At 34.2% G+C, this 26816-nt stretch overlaps 3 protein-coding genes across 24 annotated transcripts in view; all 3 read right to left on the reverse strand.

Annotated features, from left to right (window-relative positions):
* LOC127877631 (uncharacterized) overlaps positions 1-26816 on the reverse strand; it is a 155174-nt gene that overhangs the window by 121897 nt on the left and 6461 nt on the right. For 7 of the 10 annotated variants that reach the window (XM_052423714.1, XM_052423726.1, XM_052423742.1 and 4 more), the window contains exon 5: positions 26071-26209. The exons of the other annotated variants lie outside the window; for them this stretch is intronic. In XM_052423714.1, coding sequence (XP_052279674.1) covers positions 26071-26209 — 139 coding nt within the window. The remainder of the gene's footprint in view (positions 1-26070; positions 26210-26816) is intronic. 10 annotated transcript variants of the gene reach the window in all.
* LOC127877775 (uncharacterized) overlaps positions 1-26816 on the reverse strand; it is a 184810-nt gene that overhangs the window by 92767 nt on the left and 65227 nt on the right. The gene's annotated exons all lie outside the window — the stretch shown is intronic.
* LOC127877885 (calcium-binding protein P-like) lies at positions 14325-24789 on the reverse strand. Its single transcript, XM_052424206.1, has 5 exons — positions 24415-24789; positions 23460-23589; positions 21755-21916; positions 18481-18888; positions 14325-16708 (listed from the first exon to the last, which is right to left on the reverse strand). The coding sequence occupies exons 1-5, from the start codon at positions 24595-24597 to the stop codon at positions 16611-16613; spliced, it is 981 nt and encodes a 326-aa protein (XP_052280166.1). The 5' UTR covers positions 24598-24789; the 3' UTR covers positions 14325-16610.

Below are 26816 nucleotides of genomic sequence, written 5' to 3' on the forward strand. Positions count from 1 at the left end.
TTATAATATTTCTTATATCTTAAAAATGACTGTACAAGTTTAATGTTTTCCAAAAGCAATTATCACTGAGCAGAACAATAGAACATATAATTAACAAATCTGGGTCGTTAGGGTTCCTTCCTAGAATTTGCCTTGGACTAAGAAAATATCTATGTAAATTATGTTGCCATATTTTTGTTGCGATGATATAAACTGATTAATTAAATGTCCCACTTGTGTTGAAAATCTTTTCATTCAGTAGAAAAAGTCAGTTTAACTATAATTAAGTGAGCGAATATACAGGAATAGTGGCAATCCGAAAACGGTGAACTTTTTTAATGGCGCGATGAGAACATACATAAATATTAAAGCAAGCTCTTTAATCTTGCTACTTATTGAGAATTCAAAAGATTAAAACCTGATTTTTATTACTTCCAACACTCTGCAAAAAGATTTATTCCAAAGCTTTCGATTTTGCAATAAACCAGTTTTTAGTTCTTCTAGAATGCTTCGAACTTTTATGAGTAGTTTTAAGTGCCGTTTTCCTGTACTTTATAAAGAAGGAAAAAAAACATAAGCATATGTCGAAACGATTAATTCAGACTATGCTACAATCTACTTAATACATGGCAAACGTTTTATTATTTATATATTAAACACTCATTCAAATTATCCCAATAATATTAAAGGGGCCTTTTCGCGTTTTGGTAAATTAACAAAATTTTAAGAAGTTGTTTCAGATTCGCAAATTTTCGTTTTAGTTATGATGATTGTGAGAAAACAGTAACACTAAACATTTACCATGCTCTAAAATATCCATTATTATTCATCGTTTGACGATTTAAAAACCCGAAAATTATAAAGCGTTGCAACGCGAAACGATTGAAAAATTTGGAGAGTTCTGTTGTTGTCGTTATAGTTTGTGAAAATACGAGGATTGCTTATATAAAGTAAAAAATACATCATTGTTGACATGGGCACGGATTGCCGTGTGTATTGCAAGCGGTTCGACGCATTATCCCAAGAAACTAGGTTTTTCATGGGAATCTAGGTTCTCATTCTGAAATCCTAGGCTCTTACCAGAACTTTTGATCCCAAATGAAATCTTGTGTTCTCTCGAAAACTGAGGATATCCGAGAGAACGACGCGAAAAGCTGTCGAGAACTAGGTTCTTGTGAAAACCTTGGATATCAAACGAGAACTTTGGTTCTCAAAATGAGAACGTAAGTTCTCATGAAAAACCTAGTTTCTTGGGATAATGCATCGAACCGCGGAGAAAACCGGGGTTCTGTAATGATAACTTAGGTTTTCATGAGAACCTAAGTTCTATGTGTCTATGTGCGTCGTCTCGCCGAGAACATAGGGGCTCGAGCGTAAACTAAGGTTTTCAAATGAGAACCTAGGTTCTCATGAAAAACCTAGTTTCTTGGAACTATGCGTCGATCCGCTTGCCATATTGTCCGACGCGTAATTCTGGGAACCTAGGTTCTCTTGAGAACTATGGTTCCCAAATGAAAACCACGGATTAAGTATTAAAGATGAGAACGTTAAGTTCTCGTCATGAGAACTATGGTTTTCACAGTGTAATTCTAGGAACCAAGGTTCTCATGATAACTATGGTTCCCAAATGAAAACCACGGATTATGGCAAGCGTTTCGACGCATAATCCCAAGAAACTAGATTTTCTTGAGAACCTTGGTTCTCATTCTGAGAATCTAGGTTCTTACCAGAACCTTGGTTTTCAAATAACAACCTAGGCTATTGCCGTTTGATGCATATACTAGTATTATGATAACTTGTGTTCTGGTGAAAACCTAGGATATCGAATAAAAACTTCGGTTCTGGAAGACATGTGCAAATTTCAAGCGAGAACCTAGGTTCTCATGAAAAATCTAGTTTCTTGGGATTATGCGTCGAACCGCTTGCCATACGAGTAGTCTTAGTAGTAGAGTTTACTCCAGAACTCCATGTGTCAGTGGTTTGAGCCCAGATGAGGGTTACTCTTTTTTTTATTGCATTCTTGTTTTTAATGGAGCTTTTTTTAGATACAATGTTTACATTTATCAATATAAAGCATATAATGACAAACTTCAATGCATGCCAAAATCTGTGAAAAGGCCCCTTTAAGTTATGTGGTCATAATAAGTTCGTATTGAATGCTTTGAGCTTAAATTAGTACATGTTTATCTACAACTCAAAGTTCTTCCTGTTAAAGGCGAACGCGTATGTCTATACAATCAAGTTCAATAAACTTTATACATCGTAACAAACGCAATATATAAACCATCGACATAAATTTGGGTGTCTTTGTGAAGAAATACTGAAAACAAAAAATTGAAAAAAAAGTTATCAAACCGAAAGCGGAATTTTTGAATTAACGATATAACTTATCTTACGGAGGTTCCGGAGTCGGTGTGCCTCGATTGGTTGATGAGACAAATGATCTATCTTGCGGATGATTCTGCACATTTTCATATTTAATTAGGAAAAGTCGGCGTTGTCCATTGAAAAAACTTACATTTTCATGTACCGTTCACGTGTTTGAAACTCGGATTATAATTATTATTCTGCTAGCAAACCATCTCACTTACGTTGTGTTATTGTGCGCACAATGGATATATTTATGATATGTTTATTTACCCCAGAAAATAGCTAATGACATCATATGTGTACTCACATGGTTTATGATAAATTTATTTCTTCGTCTTCAATACATATGGTATATTGATATTTTATTAAGACGCTGTCGCGTAATTACTTATTGTTCGTGGAGAACACACAGTAACAAACAAAGTTCATCCATGTTTTCATCGAGATTTATTCCTGTTGAATATTTTCTAACACAACGCTTGCTAATGTTCATGAAATACAATTGTACAGCGCGGCGGCCGCCACGTCAAGAAGACGTGTCAAATCTCCAAGTTCTTTTCAAATCTAACCGCAGACTTCTCACTACCAACTAAAATCATGCATTTTGTCTCCAAGTTAATTTACATAAAATTTACTTATAATTTCTATTGGTCACTAAGGTCCGAGCTTATTATCGATTGGTTACATTGCACCTTGGGAATTGATACACTAAAATGTTCGAGTTCTTACATGCTCATAGAATGTTCTACAATCTCATAATTCGTTGTTGCATAAAGTTTTAGGTTATGTTTATTGGTGCAATATTTATATGGCCTATACAAATAAGACTATCCGTTGACCCCTTTCACGTGGTCTGTTACCATGATAATATGAGGTAATCGCAATCCTAAATGTCAATAAGTTGAACGTTTCGTTAATCAAATGTCTGATAGTTATATGGTCTCTTGATTTTCTAATCTCAACATATTGTATTCAACTTTTCAATTAATTTACTCCATTATATCATGTTTACTCGCTTGTTGACAAACCCTCTCACATTTTAACTATTCTTTACATGCACGGAACGAACTCTCAAATAGTTTGAACACTTTAAACTTTTAGCATCTTCTTACATATTAGATATAAATATTGATGTAAATAACTTTTAACGTTTTCTTACATATCAGTATTTATAACAATTATCAATCAATTACTCAAACATATTATTAAAATATTTCCTTATTATTAAATCTATCTTTACTTAAATTTCAATCATAAGAATAATCAATATGCTATTAGAATAAATGATATGATTATGCTGTTACATTACAACGCATTTTTCAAATATTCAAATAACACTGTCACATCCTGGCCACACGAATATTAGCCTCATGCCATATACGTCCAGCGTTGCACACACTCAGCCTGCGCACTTGCGCAGTGTGGTCAGGAGCTACGCTTTCCGCTTTAAAAAAGCACACAAGGTTTCGTGGTATCTCCAAAGAAGCCTTTTCAGTATGCGTGTGCTGACAAGACTGTGCGGATGCGAAGACTGGACAGGAGCCACGCTGGCAGCATATTGCATAAGATTCGTTTCGCATGACGCTGGTCTTTCAAAATCTCGTTGCGTCTTATAAATTGAACATCAAACCACAATACTTTCCGAAAAACAAATTCAAGTAACACTGTGTTTTAATAGCAAACTGGCAAATGTGTGTAGCGTATTCTGGCTTGCATATGTCACACATGTGTGGCTAGATATTTAAACGATTATATTTCTATCGTGGACACTTTACTATTTCGGTAGTTTTGTCTCACAATACAGCGCAAATAACATTCACCAATAGGTTTTAATTAATTTTTTACGGAATCCGGAAAGTGCAATCTATAATCTCGCCCTTTTTTCGTCAAGGGCGACACATGACACACGAAGCGATACACGATATTTTGCGTGACACACGATATTTTGCGCGATACACGAAGCGACACACGATATTTTGCGCGATAAACGATGTTTACCATGATAAAAATACCTTTTGGGCTACCTACACATTGACGATATTTCGTGGTACATCCTCGCGCGTCGTTTTGCGTATCGCGCAAAATATCGTGTGTCGCTTCGTGTGTCGCGCAAAATATAGTGTATCGCTTCGTGTGTCGTGTGTCGCCCTTGATGAAAGAAGGGCGAGATTATAGATGACACTATCCGGATTCCGTAATTTTCCCTAAAATTCGTGTTGTTTGATATATTGATATCAATACTGTGTTATCAACATAAAGCGTTTGTTCAAAGGACATTCAGCTTTCTCCTGACCATTTACTGACCTAGCACTGGCCGTCTTCGGGATAGAATTTGCCGAAATGCTAATTTGTAACTGGGCCAAAATGTGCGTCTATTTTCGTATGAACATGCAGAGAGTTGTCCGCTTCTCCCTTCACTGATCAGTGTTACATCCTATACTACACAGACGCTATTATATTCAAGGGGATAATACTCAAATCAGCCCATTGAAAAAAATGAATTGTATTCATTCGGGTCTGCTGGCGTTATGTTAAAGGTCATTATTTTGCGGTGAAAAGTTCGGTTTAACAGCTGTGACGAAAAATCCAATTATACTTAAAAGTATATTAATGGGTTTATATAGGAACACGTTTTGAATGAAAACGGGGTTTCATATACACACACAGGTTCCTGACAAACATAAATCCAAATTATTGTATCTACGCCAATTTTATTTAGCATACAAATGACAGGATCGCGTAATGTTTGGACTCTAAGTCAAAATTCTGTACAGAAATATCCATTGAGACAGAAATGCAACGTTTGTGAAACCATTTCGTTGATCGGTCACATCGAACGAAATCATAGAGACGCAATCAGGTAAACAACAAATAAAACGGTTCTTTATTGTTATCAGTGTACGATGCTTCGCTATATTCTGCTGATTGTTTTATGAATTAATGGAAATTCAGCCATTTCCTCGATGTCTAAACAATTTATTAACCGTTTGCGCATTTTCGTTCTACCGAATACTATTTCTTAACATAATTATTTACGCAAACAAAGTGCAGTTATTTATAGAATTAAAACAAAACCAACAGTTGGTATGATTATTTTGTTTCATAACCTCAGTTACTGCGATAAAAACTTGTTCGTATAACGTACATAAAATTGTGATAACTCAATTTTTGAAGCGTTTCGAATGATAACAAAAATGCCTCTTATTTCCCAGGCATTGTTTGCCAAAGTGTTGCGCGCCTGAAAAAGTCAAAGTTACATTTCAGTGTCACAGATCATTTGAGAAAGACGCCAATGGCCGTTGAATGTATTTTATGGTCAATCCCCACACAAGTTATGTAACGGATCTGAACTCGTACACGCTCTCTACCAACTAAAATAGTCGAAAAACCGTTTTTTGTTGCATATTTTTTCATTAAAAATCGATAGAACCATCATTCCACATATAACAGACTCACAGCAACAGAACATGAAACATTTGTGAAACAAATTGAATCAGTGTAATTGCAGTGATGGTCATGTATATATAGCGTTTGCATTTAAAAATGATGAATGAAAATAGAGTTCCTTATTATTCAAACCATTAGTGGTTCGTAATGACGGCATCAATTTGAACTTTTTGTGCAACAACAGGCCACAACAAATTGATTAAATGGTCGATGGATTCGCCGCACCTCAAAATCTTAAAACTAAATAAAAATATTTTTATTTTTATTTTGCGCCCGCAGCAAACAAAATTGCTGCGCACCTATTTATTAAATAATTTAGTTTTATTTAGCCTACGTATTTTACGACATAGAGTGTTATAACGCTTTGTGTTATTAGATTGGTTAATGGTAAAAACAAATGGCAGCGTTCGTATGTCTTGTCATGTCTGCAAAAGACACAAATGGCAATGTTAATTTTCACCAAGGAAATTAGTCATTGCATCACAGATGATTTGAGTTATTTCATAATTTTGACCGCATCTACATGAGAATGTGAAATGTCGCCGGTATGCGTTCGATTGGTAAAAATCTGCAATAAACTTGTTGGTATTGATTAAGTTAAAGTATAAAAAAATAACATGCCAAGGAGTGTCGCCGTTGAACTGGACAAAAAATGTCGAGTAAAATATAAATTGTACGAGCCACCTATCTTCTAGTTCAAACTGTTGATGGCTTAGTGCAAGGTGTACATTATATATAATTCCCCTTGAACATGAATTTAACATAAGTAAGAAAGTGAAGAAACTTTCTGGACCTAAACAACTTTACTGGCATTTAATTGACTTTTTTATATTAAAATACAATACTTTAACTGCCAATTTCTTATTTTTCTTTCATTAGGAAGTTATGGTGGTTTTTTTTTACAAACCTTAAGCATCTCATTTCTAATTTTAACAGTGCTAAAATAACAAACATAATGCATCGAGCATAACCTATGATATATAGAACTAAAACAAATTCGAGATATCTTGTATCAGTGTTTTTTGCCCCAAATTACAGACTCTTATAGGCTGTGTTCAAATTGAAAATTGTAAAAAAGATGTTTCCCAAAAAGAAACTTTTTTCTTTTTAAAAGTCTCGCTAAAATTTCCAAAAAATAAGTCAATTGTTTTTAATATACTCAATTGGTTTATTGAGTTTATCATACAGCAGTTTAAAGCCCTAACACTTTATAATATACTTTTTAGAAAGCAGTTAAACATGCACTTATTAACAATTGGTATACTGTTAATATCTATAATCATAATAATAATGATTAACTATTCCCAATTTCATGGTTTATCGCACATCCCCAATCAAAAATATGACGCGAAGGAAAATCACTGCTTATGCTTGATATTTATTGTATTATTTATTGTGTCATGTTATCATCATTGACAGAAAACTAAGCTTCCTATATAACTTTGATAATGAAAACTACATGTACTATGTTAAATTTAAGTAATCACTACCTGGTGTGAGAAAGCAGAACAGCTATTAGAGACATTTGTATTTATTTTTACAAACATTTGATAAGGGCTTAAACTCAATTATTACTTCTTAATGATCTTGTACTGGTATTTTGCATATTTCATGCATTTATTTGGCAAAATATATCAATTTACATAGACAATATATGCATTTTTTATTTTTCGCTTTTTGCTCGCCTGTGATTTAACAAAAAATAGAATTAAAAAAAATAATTTTTATTTCGCTCGCTCGCTCCATTTTTGGGAAGCAAAAATCCGTAGAACAAATCATCAATTTGTTGTAGCCTCATATTTAAACTTTCTTGTTGTTTGTCATCGTTATAATACGACTTTTCTATTAAATACATCTTGAGATTTTGAGCTCTTCTAGGATCGAGTCATGTTTAAGCATACTAAAGCTTACGATGAAATCTTATCGTATTACATGGTGCAAGGTTATATTGTGATCACACGTCCATACGTTTGCAGACAAATAACTTGTCCGACGATGAACTGTGGCTGTTTTTCTTAGTACAATAGTCAATGTATTAATTGTCCCTTATTATATGGCTTATTATTATTAGACGTGGATCTGTTTTTTCGCTGTAGACTATTCAAATTACAACTTAAAAGTGTAAAACCAATTTTATAATATTTGCTGCATATTACTACCTTTGTCATCAAAACTGTGATTTTGTGTAGTTCAAACAAATTTCATCGTCTCTGAATTGTGTTTTTGTTACATGCTTACGTATTGTTTTCTTGGCTGCTTTGGTTTTGTAGGTGTGTCTCATACCAATGTTGAGGTAGTGGGTACCCATCAGTTTGTACTGGTTTTATAAAATATTTATTTATAGGGCTCCACAAACAATGAGACAATAAGTACGAAACTAACATTATTCCGTGAATGCTTATATAATACAACGTAAACTAGTATACATTGGATAGCCAAGGAAACAAGCAGATAACAGTTAAGTTACAACTTAATTAAAATGAACTGTATTATTGTGTGCAATAACACAAACATAAATCGTAACAACTCGAAATTTGGAATAAAATCGCAAATATTTGCGCCAACACGACTAGAATGCCCAACCGGTTGCGATCCTTGGCTAGGTTAAACTTTATCTAAATGCTTAAAATATTTTAATAGATATTTCTGACGTAATCTAATCATGTCTGAATAATTTTAAGGTGATCCAAACGTATAACATGAAACAAACTAGCATAGTTCCAGTATAGAAAGATCCAAAATTCCAAATATTTAATAAATTATTGTGAAACAAAATTACAACAACCACTGTTGTTACAATATCATTCGGTTTTAATAAAGCCATAAGATGACTCTGTTCATCTCAGTCATTCATTTTAAGCCTGTGACCTTTAACAAATGTAACCTTATTTCTATTACTCAACAAGAACGATCATTTACACAGACTGAATTTGGTTGGCCAAATGTAATTTTTAATTCCCCGACCCATTGGTGAAGGCTGACAATAGAGCAGTACTATACAAATATAATGGCTCACTTTTTTCCTAGCTATGTGGATATTTTGATTTGTCAAGCTTGAATTGGAAGTTTTAAGGAAATGTTTTAATCTTAACTAAAAAACTAAAACTTAATTAGAAATTGTTCACCTTTCTTAATATTGAAATCATTGCATAAAGCCTCTATCCAAAATATGAAATATATTTCTAATGCAAATCTTACCGACCAAAAACCTGGTTTGAAATCAGTAAAATAATGTTAAGTAAAATAACAAGTATTTGGCAGTTATTATTTCTTATATAGTTTATGTTTACATGATACATGATATGTGATGCTTTCTCTAGAATAATTCCAGTAAATACACGTCTTCTCTGTTTGCAATTAGCATTGATGATACATATTCCATTAGCACAGAGCACTTTGGTGTAACGTAAACAAACATCATTTTATTACCAAAAAATTGTGTTCGGTCAGATGAATGTCATTTATTTTCTTTTGAACTCATATCGTTTTCAAATCCAAAAAACAATATTTTGTCTGGGCAGCGGTTCTAAGCTTATAAAAGCTGCATCCACATTATAAACAGTGCAAACAAGCACTATGTTGGCATATTTCTTTGATTTTAAGTCCTCCAAACTGGTATCATTTTTGCCAGAGATTCAGTCTTTTTACCAACATTCACTTCTAAGTATTTACAACATTTGCAATAAACAACTAAATGACTACATCTATCATGAGCATACAGTGTAGTAACATAACAACATGCATAAACAGTCCTGTACACGAATTATAAAAGGCACAAACTACATTACATACTGATATGAAACTTCATTAAATAATAATAATTATTATTACAAGAAATGAACTGCATTTGAATATTTTTATTATCAATGTCATGCAATACTGACACAATGCATAATAATAAATGAAGATAAAAAGGTGCTGAAATATAAAATATGAAATATGGATCCTCATGACAGGGATTGTTTTCACCATTAAAAAACCTAAATCTAAGCCATAAATATACACTATAAATGTTAACCTACTGCCATAAAAATGATCACAACGTGTAACAAACACCAGCAATAAATGCAAAGCAAAAAAATATGCCCACTGATTTTCATAAAAAGTAAAAACAGCAATTGATAATAATGCACAACACAAGTATATAATTATTTGAAGTATTAAGTTGCTAAGTGATTTTTTAAAAGCTTGTAAATAAATAAATAAATAAATAAAACATAAAAAAACAAGTATTAAAATTATTATGTAAATGCTCCCTGTCCTTTTAAAACAACAAGAGGGCGAAAAGTCCTTGTTCTTCAACCAAAACTTTAAGGAAATTAACTGTTCTGAGCAACTTGTTCTTATGTTATTAAAACCATGTAAGAAATTGGCTGTGGTATCATTAAAAAATGTAGTTTCAAAAAGATTAAACAATAAAAACGACTTCTAGAGTGTTCACAATGTTTTACTATAGCATTCCCATTTAAGGAAACTTGCATTCCCTGGTGACCATGTTTTTTAATCGACCGATACCATTTCAATCTGGGAAGCGACATCACTTTAAAAGGTAACCCCGTAAGGTGTAAGGAATTTTAACCCAAGAGACATGATTTAAACATTAAAGTTTGATAGATTAGAATAAATCACTATTTCTCCTTTTTAATATAAAGCGAGAGAAGTTTTTACCAGCGTGAGGTCGTATGCCTAAATATTGATGACGTTAATCATTTGTGAAAAATAAATAATATTTAAAGCAATTAGAGAGGTGCTATGGAAAATTATTCATTACTTTGAACCGGTAAGTCTTTTTGTCAAAGTCCAAGGCCCACAACTTCGCCAAAAATCAATGGATCGGAACAAAAGTCATACTTGATCCGTAGGTCTTGTAGGTAGACTCACACACAAAATATCAGGTCAATTTCTTAAAGAGTTTTGAAAAAGTCTGGATAATAAAATGCCGGACAGACGGACGGACAGTCCAACTGCTATATGCCACCCTACCGGCCGCATAATAATCAGCTTAATATCTTAAAGAGTTGCGAAAAAACCCTCAGGAAAATGGTTATTGTATTAAATTTTTTAGTCCAAGGCCAATACATTCGCCAAATATCAATGGGTCGGAACGAATTTCACTCTTTATCTTTCAGTTATGTGGGTAGACTCGCATACCAAAAATCAGCTAAATATCTGATATAGTTCGGTAAAAAAAACCTAAAGAAAACAGTTATTATAGAAAAAAGTTTCAAGGTCCAATCTAATGTCACAGCTGTTGGCAAGGTTGATGGTTTATCTGTGTTGATGGTGGTGAAAGTAAAACTGTGAAGTAGATGATAAACATTTTATTAGGAATTTACTTTGAAACTTTAGAGGATGCTTGAATTCAAAGAGAAAATAGTATTATGGTTATATGTCAGTCATACTTTATCATACATTTCTTAATAAATGTTTTTTGATTTTTGAAGTTTGCTTTCCTTCTTCATCAAATATCATACATTTCTGAAAATGCTGTTCACACCAATTTTAAAAGCTTTAGACTTCAGAAAGGTGCTGATTTACTTGTTATATTCCATAAGTTTATATTACAAAATAAGTTTTGTTAAGCATTAAAATTGTTAAAAGTTGAAATTATTGTAAATTTACCTTGTTATGTTAATGATGTTTGTCGTCCACAGTTAAAAAAATTGTGTTAGATACTTACAATTAATTATAAAAAATAAATTCTATGGCGTCTAAAAACAGCCGTTTTATTACAATAGAAACTTCCAATTGGACGGGAAAGCATTCAAACGGCTATCGTTCGGACAGATTAGACTTTGTCCGGAGCATGGACTTTTCCAATTTGAAGAGCATGGAGATTCAGAATGTTGCGCGCAAGAACCAGGTCCATTGGTCAAATGTTAAGGTGGAAATTAAAGGTCCAACATGAAATTTAAGAAATCGAACCCGGCATCATGACTTTGTCTAGCATGGAATTTGAAAATACTCGATAGAAGCGATGAGAAATGAGAACAAGAGTGTCGGACGCAATACTCAGGACCCGAGGCACAAGGTCGATGTAAAATATTTATTAATTAATAAAATAATTCTAAGGCACTTTCCCGTAGCATAACTTTTTCAATCATGTATGGATTTATTTTTCGAAAATATTGTCCGAAGTCATAGGGCTATTTTGACGATGTGTCGCACATGTGCACACGACGCAGAATTTAGGTAAAGGAATTATTATTTGCATCTTGTCCAGCTTGTAACTTTACCGGTATAAATGTGTTTGTAAGAAGAAAAATCATCCTGGTCCAAAGAATGGACCCAGTCACTGGTCATCGAATTACCGAAAATGGGCAACCTAAAGTTGATCGAGAATTACACTTTCATCTGCCACATCAGTCTTCCCAGCCAAGTCATAATTCGCATAATCCTTTGGTGATTGAATAGTTAGGCAGAGGAACTGCTAGCCGAAGAGATGGCTGGATTCAGAGCTTTGCATAGCACAATGGAACAGATCCTCAACTGAACATCCATCGTTTAGAAGCACCCGAATCTCCAACGTGAGCTCTCCCACAGATTTATCGACTTTACGAAAGCTTTCGATGGCGTGCGACGTGGTGGCCTATTACATGTTATGAGAAGTTTCAACATTGACGAAGGGCTGGTGCAAGTAATCAAAGAACGCAACGGAAACGCCAGCAGCGCAGTATTTCTCAGTGAACATCAGAGGGACCTCTTCAGGACATCAGTGGTTGCCAGTCAGAGATGTCTGCTCTTTCCCGTTCTGTTTAACCTTTTCCTTAAGAAGATAATGAAGGCATTCCTTTACCACCACACCTTTATCTCCGACGGGGGAAGCACCAGCTACAACTTTAGATTCGCTGATGGCATTTACCTCATGTGTGACATCAGCAGTAAACTTCAAGAGCTCAACAATAGATTCTATGAAAATGCAGAAGCATTAGGGAAAGATGTCAACACGGAGAAGTCAAAGCTCAGTGTTAACAGCACACTCAACACCAGTGCAGACATCACCATGACCGGCGAAAAGCTGGAAGAAGTGACCCGATTCAGGTACTAAGGAGCAACACTGTTAGGTTGTAGACAAGCAGTTGTATCAGCTCCCCCCCCCAAGAGCAGGCTGTACAAGTCTCCCGTTGTCGCAATCCTACTGTACGGATGCGAGACATGGACGCTTCACGCGCAAACAGAACGGAGGATACAGGCATTAAAACACAAATATATTCGATGATTGATCGGCATCTACTACACGGCGGAGCACAAAACCAACGAGTGCGTCCGAAACACGTGTTGGTCCATAAAAGCCCCTTCTGGTAACCGACGAAAGCTGACTTGGTTGGACAGGTCACCAGGCACGACTTTCTGTGCAAGACTGCTCTAGTACACGCTAGAGGAAAGTCACCATCGAGGCCTTAAGAAGAAAAGCTGGATGGACAATGTGAAAAAATGGTCATCCCTTACAATTGATGAACTACTCTCAGCAGCACACAACAGAACTGACTTGAGGACGTGAATCGTCGTCCTTCATTTCCCCCAACGGCCAGACTGTTAAAGAGAATGATGATGATGATGATGATGATGATGATGATGATGATGATGAAATCATTGGGAGACGCTGTGTCATGATCAAGTAATACGTATTGATGGTCGAGATCATTGAAACAGTTTGAGGTTAAATGTTAATGTGACCAAAATCATCATCATCAACAACAACAACATTTATTCAGCAGTATTAAAAGCTTATACTAGTTTCAAAAATTCAACTCTCAGCTTATAACCCAAAGGGTTGCTGTGAGTTGCAATGCGCCGTCTTTTGTTTAAAGGTGCAAAATTTGATCACCACTGACAATGCTAAGGAACACTAATACTGCATACATGATACTTTATCAACGTTTACATGTCTTAAGCACAAACTCATTCAAATGGTAAAGAAAGAAATAATTGCTTTTTATTAACTTTGTTATTCTTTCGTACGCTCTGTACAACAAATCGGGGAACTGTCGTAATATTGCCGACTGAATGTGTCGCTATCGGTTAGGCCGCAGTACACCAATATTTTGCATGTCGTGATATTTGATGTAAACTAAGTCGATAACGATGTCGAATATTTACGCTGTTCGAAATTTCAAAATGAAAATGTCAGCAAGAATAGTGTTGACACATCGTCGTGTTTTTAGGTTGCATGCAAAGGATAACGTCCGTAGGCTGCTATTTAGGTAAACTGTCTTCATTGTCTCTTGTGATTTGCATTGTAATTTTTTATATATCTGTAGAATATGCAAATTACTTATATATCTGTAGAATATGCAAATTACATACTTAAAATTATTAGAACAATAGTATAACAATTTGCTTCAAATTACTGCATGCGGCATCAATCCTGTGACTATTTGCATCGTCTGTCAATTATTATTTTTGTCAATGCTTACATACTGATTTGTCGGCCGATCTAACAGCCACGTCGAAGTAGCAGGTTAGCATATGTTTATACTGGTATTAAATAAATGTTTATATATGGTACTGAAAAAACAAGAAGTACACGCGGTTATGAGTACTTTATTGTGTGCATGCAAAGACAAAAATATTATACAATAGACAAGCAGAGTAAACGTATCATACAACGGTATTATATTGCGCAATTAATAGGCTGGTGATTCCTCTACAGAAATTCCAGTAAATATACTACTACCCTGTTCGTACCTAGAATTGTTCGTACATATGCATTAACAAAAAAAAAAGTTTTCTGTCAGAAACATGTCTTTTACTTTCTTTTGAAATGATATCTTGTTGAAATTTGATTTATTATTTTAAGTGGGATGAGGGTTTAAATTTTAAGAAACTGCCTTAATATTATGATGAGTATGAATCTGAATTAGCACTGATTTTTGACATATTTCTTTGATTTTTTTGTCCTTGAAATGTCTGGGATTTTTTTAAAAGAAATTCACTACTAAGCTTTTACAATATTTGCAATATACAATAAATGAACATATTTATCATAAACATGCAATGTTTGTACATTGCAAAATGCATAAACAGTCCTCTACATAAATTGTTTAAGACACCAATTATATTTCATAAATGTAGTGAAAGTATATGGAATCATTATTATTATAGTTTGACAAGACATACATTTAATATCAATCTCAATTTTATGCAATACTGAAAATTACATGAGCTTTGAAATATGTATCTTTATAAAATCAGTGATTCTCTTTACCATTAAAACATATGATTCTAAAACATAAATGTACAAAATCAATGTTAACTCTCTACATTTATCACAACGTGTATGAAAATACACCAGCAATAAATGAACAAATGTGCACTGAATTTCATTAACAAAAAACGATCGATTTTAATTCACAATGCAAATATCTCATTATTTGTAATTAAAACTGGCTTTATGTATTCAATACTCTAAGAAAATCAATGAATGAGACACAAAAAATAATAAATTCAGTTTTTTGTGAATGAGTAAATGCTCCCTGCCCTTTTAAACCAAGATGAGGGCCATAGGTCCAAGTTTCTCACTTTTAACTTCGGGAAACTGAACTGGCTGAGCAACTTCGTGTGCTGTTATCAAACCATTTCAAAAGTTGGACGTGGCGCCTTACCAAGTGTTTCATTAGAGCCATTTATACAAAAGGAAATTTGCACCATTTCGTGGCTGTGTTTTTCTATCGACCGAAAACATTTCAACTTTACAGAGACACCATGAAAACAAGTTAACATCTGTTTGGAACAAATTTTTACCCAAGAGAAATGATTTGAACCACTTTAGTAGAGAATCATCAAACGCTGTTCCTTCTCAAATACCAAACCTTTTAATTTTGCAATTTCATTTTATTTTCCAAGTTTTCAATATAATACAAATTAGGGCAACAAGTGACCATCACAGCGGGGCCTGTTTTGACACCCATGGGCTTTAATTGAACAAACTGTGTTTAGAACCACCATACGATGTTTCATGTTTCACATGTTCAAAAACAAACATCTGTGCCTTACAGCTCTTAAACCTTTTTGGTTCAAAATTAATTTTGTACATTAAGACGTTTTTAAATTGACAAAAAAAAAAAATAGAAGTTCAAACGCAAACGTTTGCACTTGATATAAGCACTGGGTCATACAATTTATTTAATAAATAAAAAATCAATATTTCTCTTGTCTTTAATGAAGAATGAGAAGTTTTCATCTAAATCCTAACCAACTTTGACGAAATGCTCGAATGACAAAAATTGCTCACAGACCAATCAAGCAAACACAAATCAATATGTAGACTCCAGCATACCTCCCCTTCTTGTGGTTTTAACAAACCTGAATAATAAAACCTTTAATATGCAACTATCAGATACATTACACACGCACATTTAAATGAGTACTATTGAGTAAACTGCATGCAATAAGATTGATATATAAATACTTTAACATTATTGGTTATAGATTTGTAAAATGACTTTACTTCATTATTTGACCTACACAAACGTCCATATCTTACAATAACGAATGCAGTATAAACGCGATTATAAGAATTAAACGGTATTTTACTTACACACTCTTTTACCTTTTTGACTTCTTTATTTATGTAAAAAATAAGTAGTTATACGAACCACGATTATACTGAAAATGGAATAGTATTAAGCATATCAAAACCACCATGGGTATAAGCGGGTAAATAATAATGTGTGAAAAGGTCGCGATTATACTAAGCTAAATAAAAAGAACTGTGTACTATTTGAAACATGTTATTATAAAAGATATCAAACAAGACAAAAGTGAAGATTCCTGTCCAAATGTGGGCTTCATAACTGATAACTTCATGACGTTTAAGGAGAATATGGTGGTGGTGGCACTGAGGGCTGTGGTGGTACCGAGGGTGGCGGCGGCACTGAGGGCTGTGGTGGCACCGAGGGTGGTGGCGGCGCTGACAACACATAGATATTTGTGTGAAGATTATTTGTTAACATGTAGCGTTATTGCTATTACAATAATACACACATATTCTATCAGATATTATTAAAGTATATTTAACGCTGTTTCTGTAGACATATAACACATTTAACATGCTTAAACTACTTATTTAATACTTTTAATAGAAAGCAATATATCAATGTTTTCAGAAGCAAAATAATTTTCTAATTTAAATTGCAAAACTTTCAAATTTGCCAATATATTTACAACCATACTGTATATCAAACTATTTCAATTGCATTGTATTTTCATAGCTAAACATAGACATCTTATTACCAAGATCATGGTCATCTGATCATGTTCCAGGTTGTTCGTTGTACATCTTTTTTATATTATATATTGGGTTTATAGAATTCATTATTCTTCTGTAGATAGATTGCAAGAGGACTAGAGATGTGTGGTCCGTCTTAAATGACAGCTCAAATCCCACTTGGACAAAGAAACGTTCCTCCCAACTACGGTGTGTTTTACTACACCCCTTGAGTATGAAGTGGTTGTGTGATTTTTATGATTTACAATATTTGCTTTCATATATGCTGATGTAAACACACATGGAAAAGTAAATGCACATGGATAAAACTGAGCTTCAAATTCTGCTTAAAAGGAAAACAACTCTGTGGCGGTGACATGTTCTCTAGAACTTTGGAAATAAATTGCAATAAAATGTCGATCAATGTAGTAAACTGATTAATACTTTTACATGAAACATGTTACAGGAACTTTTCCACAGATTCGAGTATGCTTGTAAGTATGTCACTAAGATCTTTTATAATGGAACTACAAAGCCCAAGTATAATAGCAGTGAAGATGACGACCATACGCCATAGGACCAGTTCTAAGCAGGTATTCTTCACAAGCTTTCCCAAAACGGCCACACATCCGACAGCCATGCTGTTTATCAGCCTGCAATATGTTTCTAACTCTCCCGAGATATCATTCGAACAAGTGATCCTTTGTAACCCTCTAGAAATTGTGTTAAGGATGGCAAAAGCATGAAATCAACAGATGGGAGTACATGTACCTTATTTTTATCAGTTAGAGTGGGAATTGTAATTTGGAAGTAAAATTCCATGATATTTTACCATATTTGACTTAAATTAAAATGTGTTGCCAAAAAAAAGCTCTTCATATTGTAACTAAGTACTTAAAGGGATAACAACCTACATGACAATTCGTTTTTCTGTTCGCTCACATATTTATAATTGTACTATTTTACTATTCAAATATTGAGATTTAATTGTTTTATAGTAAAATAATTTTGAAAATAGTTATGACCTTGGCCCAGTATGAAGTCATGTTGATGTTAAGCGCTTAATACAATTAAATACGTGTTTTAGCTTCCAACTATTTATTTAATATGGAAATGTTTTGCAAAACAGACACGATTCACAACAGAAAAACAGATGTAAAAAGTGACTCCTATGTTGTTAATATGACCATTCGTAGTGGGTTTTTTATTTTCATTTGCGTTTACATTGTCAATAAATTGGAAGATACTATGTATATAAATTATTAAAGGAATATTAATAACAGGCTATACAGGAGAGATATGTCTTTACAAAACAAATCATAATCTTCGATTCTTCATTTCAATTGTTGGATGTCAAACAATTGCATCTGACATTTTTTTTGACAAATACAGCAGTTTTACAGTCAACAAACGAAAAAACATGCATATGGTAAATGGGGATATATATTTGTATAATTGTGTTTTTTCTGTCATACCTGATGGTGAATAAGATGGTGGAGCAGATCGTTGTTTTCCGGCATAACCTTTTTGCGGTTCGTGTGGGTAACCAGTCTGATCTGGCGGGTACCCTGCCTTTGCAGCCTGTGAATAACTTGTTTGTTGTGTGTACCCACCAGGTTGGTATCCAGTCTGATTAGGCTGGTAACCAGCTGGTGCAGTTTGTGGATAGCCTTGTTGTGGTTGGTATCCGGTCTGTAAAGGTGGAATATAGCCTTGTTGTGGTTGGTATCCGGTCTGTGAAGGTGGAGGATAGCCTTGTTGTGGTTGGTATCCGGTCTGTAAAGGTGGAGGATAGCCTTGTTGTGGTTGGTATCCGGTCTGTGAAGGTGGAGGATAGCCTTGGTACACAGCTTGAGTCGGAGGGCTCGTGACCATTACCTGAACTGTAGTGAATAGACATTCAGTTTTGCTATAACATCCATGTGGCATGCGTATACTGGAGCTCACTGTGTTTGAGTGATGTTTGTTGGAACTGACTTACAAAATGGCGACGTTTTGATAATTTTCGCTGAGTGGTAACTTGCTTTTTGACTCGGAAAGACACTTTATACTTACATTTCATCAAAATGAAATCTCCCTTCCGGCTCTACGGTGTTGGAGCGTCCCTCGTGTTTTTTGTTTGTTTGTAAAGATCGTAGACGTCGGATTATAAAGTTATTGAATGAAAACCTTTCACAAATGTGCTGTTTACTTACGTGACTTTTGTCGAGTTATTTGATGTTTTAATATTATGTTCTGTTATAAAACACGGTATACAATTGCGCATTCTGGCAAGGAGCTACGATGTCCGCTATAAAATCAGGCTTCATGCTCTCATTAGGTATCTCCTGACCATACTGTGATTTGTGCATGCTGAGCTAAAGCAATGATGGAATTGGTCATGACACTCATTTTCGCATAAAGCGGTTTAAAAAAAAACTGATTGCGTTTTGTTAATTGAACATCTGAGTACAATACTTGTCGATTGATATCATACTTTGTTATTAATAGCAAACTGGCAAATTTCGGCAGCCCATTCAGACTTTCATGAACGATTTTCCACACAGGCTTACCGAGTACGGCAAACATTTATGGTTAGATAATTAAGCGAGTTCTCTGGTATAATGAAATTATACTATTTTGGTAAAGTTTGCTTTTTCATCGTGAAAGCAATTCTTTGTTATCAACATTATTGATTATGTCTCTCCTGACGATTTAGTGACCGATTACTGACCCCGAAACTCTGCCAGATGTATTTTAACGTGCAATTGTAACTGGGCCAAAATGTGTGTCTATATGTCGTATGAACATACAGTGAACAGTCCGGAATTCCTGACACTGAACAGAGTAATGTCATATACGCTGTACAACGAATATGAGATATGACAAAATCGATTATGTCTCCTCTGACGATTAAATGACCGATCACTGAGCCTGAAATTCTGCGAGATTGATTTTAACGCGTAATTTCAAGTGGGCAATTTTTTTTTGTCGCTATGTCGCATAAACTTTCAGTGAGTAGTCCGGAATTCTTGACACTGAACATTGTTATATCCTATACGTTGTTCGCCGACGCAGTGATATGACCAAAGTTCGAAGGAAATTTATTCGAAACAACCATTAAAATAGCCCATACATTCATCCGGCATTATAATAAGTGCATAAAAGTTGAAAAATTGTGTAAAACAGTTAAGTAAAAAAATGTCTTTGGGTCGGAACTATTTCGTTTTGCCTAGATCCTCAACGTCTCTAGCTCTCGTCTTGCAACCCGATATAAGTAAGCATAGTATTCCGTTTTAAGCATGTTCAAATATTAGTATGTGAATATGTGTAAAAATTAATATGTAAAAATTCCACAGTGCAAATAAAACCATCGAATGCCTTATATTATGCACATTTATTACGCACACCATATGTAGCGTGACGTTTGTGAGAAAACATTCCAATAAATGTTTTTTGTCACATTTGAGCTAACGACATTAAAATAACAAAAATCCTTATACATTACATAATGGGTCTATTGCAAAAAAATTAAGACAAAAGGAAACTCTCTAATGATGAAAAGTATTTTAAAACGTTCGCATCAAAGCGGAATTCTTTCACTACAGTAACTTCGTGTAAAACCGTCTAACATAGGTTTTAGTTGTGTGTATCGTTTTAAGGTCAGGTCCAAAATATGTTTTAAAGAAATCGGTTCGAAAAAGGTTGTGTAAAACATTATATTTCGGAAATAAATGAATAAATAGAGCTAAAAACGCGACGAAATAATAAAATAGTCGTGATGTACGTTATATGTTACTACAAAAAAGCGCAGATACTGTTTATTATGAGAGAAAATAATATTCGTACATCCATAACCTCGTAGGTCACGTAATTAAACAAGCCATTTGTGCATTTCCCGCAATTACTTTTTTATTTAGACGTCTACGATCATGAAACGAAAAATCGAGAGAAACAAAAACAACGTAGAGGCGAAGCGGCCTGTTTATTAAAAAGAAATGTAAATATGAAGTGGCATACCGGGTGAAAACACTCGCTTCTCCTAGGCGAAAATCACTAAAACGACGCCATGTTGTATGTCAGTTCCAACTAACCTCATTTAATCACAGTAGGCAACGGTCTACGCATGTCCTTCACCCACCCCCTGACATCGTAATTTACATGTGTAACAACACAAGCATTGATTGCGTCATCCAAGTATAAAACATAATCTTATAATAAAATCTACCTTAAACCAGAATTAATCATACAGCTATTTAAATTATTTTGTTTAAAAACAAAAAACAAAACAATTTTCATTGCAGTAGGAATGAACCAATATTTCATATTTTCAAAAGCTATTTGTTAGCATTTAATATAATGACGCTCTGCCGTTATACTGAACGTTAGATGCTATATATTGTCCTTATAAACATTTTGACCAAATTTCATGAAGATTAAGTCATAAAGGTTCCAAATTTAAGGTTTTAAAGTGTGAGCTGATTACCTAGTTTTCGGACAAATTACCTGGATTCTAACTCCGCCCAGATAATACACGTTATAGTTGAGTTTCATCAAAATTTGATTTAAATATTCTTCCTCTCGAGTGGTAACAAGCGAAAAAATGACGACACATAAACAGACTTCACAAAAAGATGGATGCGGGACATAGACTTACCACTATAGCTCACCATGAGCAATCCGTTAAAAATCGTAATATTATCGGACTTTTGTTAAAGCCTTTCACCAAGCTAGCTGATTGACGAAATCAAACTTATGCTTATTTCAAACCTGACGTTTGGGCCGTTGTGTTCGGTGGCCAATCAACTACTTGACCCCGCCTTCCCCTCTGACGTTTGTGACAATAGTAAAAAATGCCGAAACAAACACAGGCTACAAGTACAAGCGACCCAATACTTCCGCCGATCGAAGATCCACTGTCACTTGACGAACCTGAAAGAGAAACGATGCTATATTTTCACATGTCACCTTAAATATGACCCAATATAAACAAAGATATGTTTTAAATAAGCTACTATGCCTTCTAGCTTGCAGAACATTTATTTATAGGTAAATCTTTGATTTTAATCTTGCATGCGCATATTGATCTCAAAATCGATTTTTTTTTTCCTTCCTGAAGATAAACTTTTTTATTCCTACGTCTACGATACTGAAACAAAAAAACCAAGAGAAACACAAACACGATGAGCCAAAACGGCCTATTTATTAAAAAGAAATGTACATACATAAAGTGGCTTATCGGGTGAAAACACTCGCTACTCCTTGGCAAAAATCACAAAAACGGTGCCATGTTGTGTCAGTTCCAACTTAATTTAATCACAGTAAGCACTCGTCGTACCCACCCCCTTGACATCGTACTTTACATGTGTAAAAACACAAGCATTGATTGCGTCATTGAAGTAGGACATATTCGTATAATAAAATCTACCTTAAACCAGTAAATATCTTGCATATATTTAAATTAATTTTATTCAAACAAAAAAATAAACAACAATTTTCAATTCAAAAGGAATGAACCAATATTTCATATTTTCAAGAGCTATTTGTTAGCATTAAATTTAATGACGCTCTGCACTTTTACTGAACGTTAGATGCTAGATATGTTTCCAGATAAACATTCTGACAAAATTTCATCAAGATTAAGTGATAAATACAGCATTCCAAATTTAAGGGTTTAAAGTTTTAGCTGCCCTAGTTTTTGGACAAATGACTTGGATTCTAACTCCGCCCAGAAAATAAACATTATGGTGCAGTTTCATCAAAATTTTATTAAATATTCTTCCTCTCGAGTGGTTACAAGCGAAAATTTGACGACATATGACATACTACACACAACGAGAAAGCAGCATACTAAATTACAAGGAGTTAGGCGGCGTTTTCCTCTTTGTCTTAAGCTTAAATCTGCATCTAAGTGATCAGTTGTTTTATGTCGTATGGAAATCCAAGTTGACTGCCAGTCTAAGTAATGATCTCCTTTTCGTGAGATTGCCATGTATAAAAGAACTTGTTAATGTCACAAATTATTTGTTAAAGATCGGCTTCAGAAGGATATTTAGAACTCCAACTTTTTAAAAATTGTATTGACTAGACGTTTTTTCAAGGAAATGTATACGCTAATTCAACACATAACCAGTCTAACAATCATTCAAATATTGCCTACAGGGCCCATATCCACAAAGCTCTTTAGGCTAATCTTAACTTAAGTTAGATTTTAGTAAAACTTTGGAATTCCATTTCTACAGTGAACTCTGATGAAGCGCCCTCAAATCTTGTAAAAGCAGAAGGGTATTTTGAATCTTAAACATCATAAAAGCATTAAAAACAAAATTGAAGTTCAATTTAATCAAGTATAGACTTAAGGAATTTTTCAATTTTAAGGAATTAACTTAAGTTTTCACCAAGGAGCTTTGTGGATACGACCCCAGGAGACTTAAAACATTTCTTGTTTGAGTAAAAAGGCACTACATATATTTACCGTCGAATGTGACTTTAACCTTGATCTCAATGTCTGGTTCCAAAAAGGATACTCTTCCAGGCACAAACACCACAGCCACTTTTGATGACGAAGGGCACCATTTTGATGTGTGAGAAATCCTATCTATTGTCTTACAAATAAAAATAAAATTGTCTCAAAACCATGAATTCATTTTAAAACAAACTCGAAAACCATGATGGCTCTTAAACACTTAAGTTCCTATAAAATTGTTGATTTTCAATAGCTGTTAACATCGCTTAACGAAAATGCAAACGTGGTTTGGATAGTTTCAAAATGAACATTATGTTAATGTTTCATTACAATGTTATCATAATAGATATTACCATAGTGGAAACAACGTTTTTATAAAAAAAGAAACTTGGCCTTGATGTACTCACAATTAACATTCTGCCTATTTCACCAGTTTTGAGTTATAAATGTGGCTTCCACCGTTGCTACACGTTTTTTTATTTCACCCGGAAATATAGTTTTTAACAATATTGACCCCCATTCAAACTTGGCCTAGAGATTGTCAAGATACTCAATATGACTGAATTTTTCTCGAGATTGAATATAAATATGGCTTCTGGAGTGGTGACAAGGTACGTCATAACCAGGTGCAGGTAAAAGAGGCAATGGTCTTAGTTAAATCAGTGACATCACATGTCAATCATGATGATCTCAAATAAATGTCATGGCCACACTTGAAAACATGTAGTTGTTAAAGATATCCATAACATTTTGAGAGCGCAAGAAATAGCAGCTATGCTTCAACTTTGAAAGGGTCAAGCTAAAAATGAAGTCAAAATGTTCGTTAGTGTTTGTTAACCTTATCATTAGCAAATAAATGTTTAAACAAATATAGACAACAAACATCAAACCAATATCAAAAGTCAACCAACACAAAAAGGTTTGACCAAAATTACACCAGATTGAGGTTCATTAACACAATTACCTTATCTGCGTAGTTGGTTACATAGTTGGCATGGTACTCTACTTTGTATGACAGTGTAGAGTAGAGTGTAGAGTAAACATTTTCGAACTTCGCAGCAAAGCACAAATTAGCGCGCGACTGAGAAGTTGAAATTTCTACAGAGCACCTTTGTGGTAACTGACCGCCGTCATATTTTAGGGTCATCTCATCATTCAGCCCATTAAGTGAGTAACTGCTGCCGCATGAAGAGTTGCTTACAGTCACAGTACTCACCGGAATACAAATAAAGTGTTAGACATTGCTTGATATGGAAATTAATACAGTAGCCAACATTTACTTTTACAGTAAGCCTTATAGATTTTATTCAATGCTCTTTTATAGTTATTCAATACTGTCATTAATACCAGAGGCACCCAGGTTATATTTAAACAAAATTTGTTAACATGTAATGAGTAAACAACCATGCAAATTTCGTTCACTCTCTCATGTAAAAACATAATCGTCATGTTTCAAAATAGCTGGGAGAGGTCATTTATATCATATTGCGTGGTAAATTATGTGATAAAGTGGACGGAGTAGTAGTTGGACTTTTGAAGACTAAACACACGTATGGGAGTATTCAAAATGTCTTGCAATCAATGGGATATTCGATTGCCATGGGCTCTATTGAGAACATTAGTGATATTATTGGAGAATAACGCAAAAATATCAATGGTGCCACATCGGACGTCATCAAAAAATCTACCTTATAATCGCCAAAATTAATATTTCGACCATCTTGAGAAAAAGTATATGATATCATCAAGATACTGGAAGCTAAACTAAGGGTAACAAGCACACTTTGTGAGCTTAACATTTCGACAGTAATGCAAAGGGGGGCTGGATCTTGGCGGTTATACATGAAGGTGAGAGGTCGAAGATGTAGTATTTCTCTTCCCTTTCTTTTACAGTTTCTCAATGTTGTGCGTAAATTAACTAGCGATTGAAAACATAAAGCCGACATGTTGGTGTTGTTTTTATTCTTGTTTCAATCGGTGTTGCCGTTGCAGTTGTTTTGCATATGATTGAAACAATCGGGAAGCACGCTGTATTTCAACACACAATATTGCAAGTGACATTGGTTTTGATAAATAAACATGCGATAAGCTAGTGGACATCAAAATTAATCAAAATTGTTATAACATATAAACACCCGTCGTATTTCGATGTTGTTACGGTTTGTTCGTAATTCTTTCAAACAATCTTAGTATTGTTTCCTACAAATATGTTAAACATTAACAAACACGTGTTATTTTAAATATCACGATCAGGGGATGGATCGTACACAAGAAACTGGTGTGGCTTAAGTGAGAAAAATAGTTACTGGTGTTCACAATGACGGAAAACGGCTGATTGTTCGATGATTTCATTTTTAACCTTTTTAAAGGTTTATACATTTACCATACTTATTTGACATAATCCTTACGCACGGGATGGTCTACTGTCAAACGTTTATTAAAGATCGGCTTCCAAAGGGTATTAAGAACTACAACTTTTTGAATATGTATTTGCAAGCAGTATTTTGAAGGACATGCAATTCTAATATACGAAAGAACCAACCTAATAACAAACCAAACAGTGGTGGCAGGAGAGTATAAACATTTTTGTGGGAGTGAAAAAAGCACTACATATATTTACCGTTAAGAAAACGATTGACTTTAATCTTGATCTCAATCTCTGGTGGATAATATGAGGATCCTCTTCCAGACACAAACACCACAAATACGTTTGATGACGAAACGCACCATTCTGATGTTTCAGAAACTCTGTCTATTACCTAAAAAATAAAAAAAATGGGTCAAAACCATGAATTCATTTTAAAGCAAACTAGAAGGCCATGATGGCTCTTAAACGCTCAAGTTCTACTAAAATTGTTGATTTTAACTATCAGTTTACATCGCTTAACCAAAATTCAAACGTGGTTTGTATAGTTTCAATATGAACATTCGGTTTATGTTTCATTACGATGTTATTATAATAGATACATTCATAGTGGTAACATTTCTTCATCAAAAGTTAAACTTGGCCTTGATGTCCCACAATAAACATTCTGACTATTTCACCAGTTTTGAGTCATAAATGTGGCTTCCACCGTGGCTACACGTTTTTTTATTACAACTGAAAATGTAGATTTTTTACCATATAGACCCTCATTCAAACTTGGCATAGAGTTTGTCAAGATACACAATATGACTCAATTTGCCTCTAGATTGAATATAAATATGGCTTCTGGAGTGGTATCAAGGTTTATCTTCATAATCAGGTTCGGGTAAAAGGGGAAATGTTCAGCGTTAAAGGCCTTCATCAGTTACATAACATGCCAATCATGATGATCTCAAATACAGATGATGGTCACACTTTAAAACATCTAGTTGTTAAAGATA

The sequence above is a fragment of the Dreissena polymorpha genome, chromosome 1 (genome assembly GCF_020536995.1).
Source record: "Dreissena polymorpha isolate Duluth1 chromosome 1, UMN_Dpol_1.0, whole genome shotgun sequence".
Lineage (NCBI taxonomy): Eukaryota > Metazoa > Mollusca > Bivalvia > Myida > Dreissenidae > Dreissena > Dreissena polymorpha.

Excerpts from the sequence above, each read along its gene's own strand:
- LOC127877885 (XM_052424206.1), bottom strand. The coding sequence starts at position 24,597 with ATGACCCTAAAATATGACGGCGGTCAGTTACCACAAAGGTGCTCTGTA. Across the intron at positions 23,590-24,414 it reads TAACCAACTACGCAGATAAG|ACAATAGATAGGATTTCTCA; the intron begins GTAATTGTGTTA and ends TTTATTTGTAAG. Across the intron at positions 18,889-21,754 it reads CACAACGGCCCAAACGTCAG|TTCAGGTAATGGTCACGAGC; the intron begins GTTTGAAATAAG and ends TATTCACTACAG.